The 6,703-nt window shown below is 36.9% G+C and overlaps 1 protein-coding gene across 1 annotated transcript in view; it reads right to left on the bottom strand.

Annotated features, from left to right (window-relative positions):
- Positions 1 to 741: 741 nt before the first annotated feature.
- Positions 742 to 6,703, bottom strand: part of Slc15a2 (solute carrier family 15 member 2) — a 30,248-nt gene continuing 24,286 nt past the window's right edge. Inside the window, exons 20-22 of the mRNA XM_005071520.4 lie at positions 3,514 to 3,660; positions 2,786 to 2,890; positions 742 to 2,461 (exon numbers count right to left, since the gene is read on the bottom strand). Of these exons, the coding sequence (XP_005071577.1) occupies positions 2,285 to 2,461; positions 2,786 to 2,890; positions 3,514 to 3,660 (429 nt within the window). The 3' untranslated portion in view covers positions 742 to 2,284. The remainder of the gene's footprint in view (positions 2,462 to 2,785; positions 2,891 to 3,513; positions 3,661 to 6,703) is intronic.

Genomic DNA, 6,703 nt, shown 5'->3' with positions numbered 1-6,703 from the left:
GATATAGTGGGTTGTTAATTTCTTGTTTCTCCCTCAGCTAATTCAATGAATGGCAAATGGAAGAACTCAAAATATGAATAATAGCATTCTTTTAAAAACTTAGAAGCAATTTCACAACGTGATAGAATATTAAAAAAACATCAAATATTACCTTACATCGTTTAACAACAATGCTTTGTTTAGTGGATGGTGCTAACCTTGCCAGTCAGAGGACTTCTGGAATGTTGTAGTTGCTTCTAGGCATCACATATCTTAACTGCTAGATTTTAGACAAAGGGTTATTTTTATAGGAAAGGAGCTATCGTGGTGAAAGACAGAGCTGTGCTTTGTGAGGAATGTCACAAGAACTGAGAACATTCAGCTTGATGATCATTAGTGGAATTCATACTTCAAGTGTGCCCTCCCAACCATCCCAAAGACCCAAAAGAGAAAGCTGTGTTTATCCTTGCTTATAACAAAGCATAGAACTAGTGTCCTAAGACAGTTGTTGGTTTGTCTGCTTGCTTGTGGTGCTGGGGATGAGACCCGGGACCTTGTGCACACTAGCAAGTGTTCTACTACTGAGCAGGAAGCTTTGTGGGTGAAGTCATTAGCCAGCATAAAGGTTCTTCTGAAACCAGTGCTCTGAAGAAACTACCACATGTCAAGGTAATTCAGGGGCATTATGACTTCTCTGAGGATATCCAGACTCTTTAGCATACAAATATAATATTTAGAACATTATATAACTCATTTCCCAAATTTACTTGTACATAAAAACTTTTATTCACAGATCAGTGTTAATGTCACTTAAAACAAAACTCATAAATAGTTTGGTTAAAGCTGCTTAAAAATGAACATCTTCTAAAGGAGTATGGTCAGGTTCACAACAACAAGATATCTGGGGAAAATGGGTGGTGTTGCCACCCCTTCTGTGCTTCTGAAATCTTAGTCATTAAAACTACAGTATTTAAAGCTTGAGGAATTGGAGCAAATTCTCTTACATTCGTATTGCATTATTAACAATGTGTGAGTGATCCAGCATGGCTGTAGATGGGAACAAAGTAGTAAAAGGAGTAGAAAAGAGGTCTTTCATACAAGGGTTGTGATTCTTTTCTCCTAGCGACATATGACACAGTCCTGATGCTGATATTCCCAATCTTGTCCCTTGATCCACACATTGCATGTGAGATACTGCTTCCTGACACTTTTTGTTCATACAGACAAACAGAAAGTATACATGCTTTGCCCACCCCTGCAGATTTTGACAGGTTTCTCATGCAGGACGCTGACCATTTGTTGAATATTACCATTTAGAGCTTCAAACCTAAGACAGAAGAATTATCCCTTTTCAACAAGCGGGAAATTCCTAAGACTAAAGGAAGAAATGTAAACAAAAATTACGGAAAAACTAAAAATACATTGCAAGAAGTTAAACAGAAAAAATTAGAGGAAGTTGGATTAGAAAAACATTTTGTTACTGAAGATTCGCTGTAATAAGCAACTTAAGATGTAATAATAAGATAAAGGTGTCCCAGCAACACTGAACAGGCTGGGTTGCAGAGTTAGAGTTAGTTTCTTAGACAGGTGTCCCCAGAAACACACAGCTCGGGGCAGAAACACTGGAGTTCTTTATAGAAATGTGCACTAAAGAACAAAGAATAATTTCTATGTGTTTCTATGTCCCCTTACTGCCTTTAATTGTGGTTTGGCAGTACTGAGAAAGGGGTGTTTGGATAAGTAGATGAAACGCTGTGGTAATCAGAAAGATGTATCTTCCATGTGCTGATAAAATGCTGTTCATATTAAACTTGCTAGAGGCTGACAAGTTGCCTGTGGATTAGATCATACCACGCATACCTTTCTTGACATCTTCATGAATAGCACAGTTATACTACCGATAAACTTGAAACACCATTCCTCTATTATTCTGCATTTTCCCTTCCAAAACCAACACATCAATAAGTGGAGTTATCAGTTCTAAATATCTGATAAAGGAGTCTCCCAAACTTGGCATACCCACAGAGACTCATCTCTATTACCCATTTGTATTTTCATGGCCATTTGGAGATACTGGACCAGCTTGAGAGACATTGCCTTATTGATCTGTGTCTCTCAGATTCTTGCTTAAAGATATACCTGAAAACCTAGTCCTAGAATTGCCTCTATTGTGGTAGAAAATGGAGATGATCCACTCAGATAAAATGCTATCTCCTTCTCCTAACCTGGAAGTGGGGGAAATAAGTTTGAAGATAAGTGATGGCAGAAACCAGAGCCGGGAATTAGTTAGGAATCCAGTGAGCCATCAGAGCCTTGTATTCTTGGTTTCTAGGTTGATCATATTCCCCTGGGTATGAGGAACCTGCTTATCCGTTGGCTTGTGAACACCCTCTGACGTTATAGGGACATAGTAGTAGCCCATGATGGAGAAGATCAGGCAGACCACCAGCAGGAGGCAGGAAAACAAAATGAATTCGGCCCACTGTATGGAGATAAATGAAAGAGAAATATGAAGAAACCTCAAAGAAGTGTGTGGGGGGGTTATTAGTGGAGGGATGGGAAGATAAATAAGGGAATCATCACTTGAGGCACTTCTTTTGGCAGAACACTAGGTTCACTGGCCTCTTCTCCCATAGGTACGTGGTGGTCATTATTGCCACAGACATATGTCTATTTCCTGGCAGAGTCTGTTATCTTACCCTCATATCACTGAAGGGGAAATCTGGAGGCTAAGCAAAAGGGAGATGAGGAAGCTGGAGGGGAAACTTTGTGTAGATATGAGCTCCTATTCTCCTCAGGCCCTTACCTGTACCAAGCCACTGAACTGCGCCACAACAAGAACGATGATATTCCCTACTGCAACTGTCAATAACCAGGCTGCCTGGAGCACAGATTTCATGCTAGATGGAGCCTAGGAAGGACACATACATCTGTAAACATTGAAATTCCCTATTCCATCTTCCTTCCCCATGAGCCGATCCATGAAACAGGTCCCATAAAAATTCACATTTCCCATCTTCCCCACTAAGTTCAGCTATCACCTTGGCTCATGAGATGGTAATAATATAGCAGTAAGGAGAAAGAGGATCCATTAATTGAGTGTTTTAATTTATTATATTATGCAACTATTATCAAAACCTTAAGAGCTAATCTGCATTACTATAGTACTCTGAAAAAAATAAGAGAAGTTAAAAGAACATAAAGAAAAGGAAGTCAAACAGGATTAGAGACATGATTTACTTGTTCCTATTCCAAAATAGGTCATGCAGCCAATATTTGAACATGAGTAGTCTAACCCTATAGCCCTCAGTCTTCAAGCTTATTTTTTTCCTCCAAGCCCAAAATCATATAGTCAAATGCTGCATTCTCATGATCCTGAAAATCAGGAACATATGACTATTCAGGGTCATATGTAAGGAACTCATGAACCAAAGAGATAGAGGTCTTAGGATGACATGCCTATCTGAAAAGTATGAGAATTAAAATTCACTATTTTCTAAGCGGTGTCACCACTTCTACTTGTAAAAATATTACCTGAGAATAAGAAAATTCAAGTCCTGTGACGGAGAACATGACCTCTGCTGCTGTAACCAGGATATATTGCGGTAGTTGCCACGCAATTGATAGTTTATTGGCTGGAATTTCTTCTGTCTTCCAAGTCTGAAGACCCCTATTGGTGATCTTAGTGGGAGAAACAGGAATTGGACTTCTCAGTAATCTTATTCTCAGTAATCTTAAGCAAATATACCTAACTATAGCATCCTATGATCTATATACATTCCTTTCTTTTAATTTCTCTGCTACCTTCAAAAGGTTAGACATTTCTATACAATTCCATTGTTTTGAATATTCTCTTGGTGACTGCACTACATTCATTTCCCTGATTTCCATCAGTTATAGGAAAAATCTCTGAGATTAAAATTTTTGATATCCAAATGCTTTTGGTTCTAAGTCAAAAGGGAGTTAGTTCTGAAATAGGGAAGTAAAAGAATCCTGTTTTATTCTTTAGTTGGGAATGTACATACTCTCCAGGAATAATTAATCTCTCTCTCTCTCTCTCTCTCTCTCTCTCTCTCTGTGTGTGTGTGTGTGTGTGTGTGTGTGTGTGTGTGTGTGTGTGTGTATGGTATGTGTGTTTGTGTGGTGTGTGCGTGTGTGTGTGTTCAATATAAGAGCAGACTAAAAGAGCCTCTAAAAGTCAAATATTCAAGTGTTCTAAGGTGAGTAATTAAGTTGCTGAGTGGAAATAATATGGACTTTGCTGAACTGAACCATCACAGGGAAGAGCCAGTCACTTGACATGGTGATATCTGTCATAGGATCTTCTGGCACCATTACAATATAAACAATACAAATTCTTAAGTAAAATATCTGAAATTCTAAACATCGGTCATTGATTCTTTTATTATGTTTGTCAACACTGCGTAAGCCAAGCAAGATAGAACTATGGAAAGAATTGGGATCCACGACCTTCAATTTATGACTTCTATTAAATGCTGAGATTCAGAAGCATTTAGAGAGACAGGACAAGACAAGATTGGGATAATACAAGGAATACGACTTTTCAAAGTCGAATTGTGTCCCTAAAACTCAAGTGTTAAAGCTATAATACTCAGTATTTGAGGATGTAAACTGATTTGGGAATAGGGTGCTTATGAATGCAATTAGTCAGGTGAAATGGAGTCATTGTGATGGGCTAATTGAATATGATAGATATATTTATACAGAAGGGGGAAATATAGATAGAAAACATACAAGAAATATGCTATATGAAGATACAGGTAGACAACAGGCTGATTGTATTATACACCAAGAAACACCAAATTCTCAGCAAACCATGAGAAGCTATAGTAGAGGCATAGAAAAGTCTTCCTCACAGCTCTCAGAATGAACTAGCCTTACAAACATTTTGATCTCAGAAACCTACATATATACAAAACATTAAACCTCTGTTTTGTAACCCCCTGGTTTATGTTGGTTTGTCATAGAAGCCCTATAAAAGTAACAGGCCTTTATTGGTTTGTTATTTGAAAATCAATTAATGTTGCACAAAGTATCAATGGGATAAAGGACAAAATTCACATTGTCTTCTAAATGAATTCAGAAAAAGTGTTTAACAAAATCCAACCTCATACAAGTGAGGTAAAATAGACAATCAAGGAGGTATGGTAGACAAAACTTGAGAAATTAGTTAACAGAGATGTCCTCAGTCTGATAAAGGGCATCTACTTAAAACTCTATGGATAACTTCCTTAGTGTTAAGACTGGATGCCTTTCCTGCAAGAGATGTCTTGTCTCATCATTTCTGTCCAACACTATGCCCAAGCAACTGGGCAGGAAAAAGAAATGATAAGTATTTAAACTGAAAAGAAAGTGAAGCTGTCTCTATTTGCAGATGACATGACCTCATATGTAGAAAGTTTAAGGGCTCTACTAAAATTATATTAGGTCTGACAAATTAGCTCAATAAGAGTTCATAATAATATACACATATTAATACACAAAATTGGTTTATGACTTAAAATAACCACTAGGAAAATGAAATTAAGAAATAATAAAAATGATAAAACATTTGAGAATAAGTGTAATAAAGTAAATGCAAAAGATGTACTCTGAAAACTACAAAAGCATGGTTGGAAGAATAGATACCTAAATAAATGGATAGGCATTTCTTATTCACTGAACAAAAGGCTGAAAATTATTCAGATAGCAATTGGCCCTTCAAATAATCTTCAGAATCAGTGCAATTTCCATTAAAATCTTATCTGGCTTCTGATCCTAGTTAATCCTAACTTTGTATGGAATTCATGTCACACAGAATAATTGATCTTTTTCTTTTTGTCTAGGGATGGAAGCCACAGGATTGCACATGCTAAGCATGTGCTGTAATACTGGGCTACATCCCCAGCCTCCAAACCAAGTTTGGAAAAGAAAAGAAGGAGAATATGTGGAAACTGACATTCTCCTGAATCAAAATAGATTATAAATCAACAGGAAACAAAAAACATATGAAATTAACACGGGGTGAACACATAAATCAATGGAAGAGAGTTGAGACGCTACAAATAAGACATCATTTTATGGCCAATTGATTCTCAACAAGAGCATTATTACAATTTAGTGTACAGTATTTTCAACAAATTGCACTGAGATGACTAGAGACCATTCATGTATATGAATTATATATATGTCTCTGAAAGAGTAGAATGAGACTTTAACAAAATATCCTTATGTACAAAAAATTAATTGAAATCTACTGCCTTCTTCTGGCCTCCACAGGCATTAGGCATGCATATGATGAACATAGATACATGGAAGCAAAATACACACACACATACACACACACACAAAAAATTTAAATTAAGACTCAAAAGTTCTCTGTTCTAGTTACTGAGAAAAATACTATTTGTTTGTTTGTTTGTCTCACTATTTAATCCTGATTAATCTTGAGCTTCCTACATAAACCAGTCTGGTCTTGAATTCACAGAGATTTGCCTGCCTCTGCCTTTTGAGTGCTGGGATTAAAAATGTGTAGGTGCCTGGTGCCAATTACTTTTGATAGAACACAGTTAATAATCCCCAAACTTCGTGTGGAGGTTGACATTTCAGATGTTGTAGTAGTAGATCAAAATTCCAAGAACCCAAGAGACCTGTATATCAAGTCAGAAAAAAACGAAAACAAAGTAATTTTTCCATTAACAATATTTGGCTTCTTAAGGCCATA

Source organism: Mesocricetus auratus, unplaced genomic scaffold (genome assembly GCF_017639785.1).
Source record: "Mesocricetus auratus isolate SY011 unplaced genomic scaffold, BCM_Maur_2.0 Super-Scaffold_100008, whole genome shotgun sequence".
In the NCBI taxonomy this organism is placed as follows: domain Eukaryota; kingdom Metazoa; phylum Chordata; class Mammalia; order Rodentia; family Cricetidae; genus Mesocricetus; species Mesocricetus auratus.
This window is presented reverse-complemented; position numbering and strand designations above follow the sequence as displayed.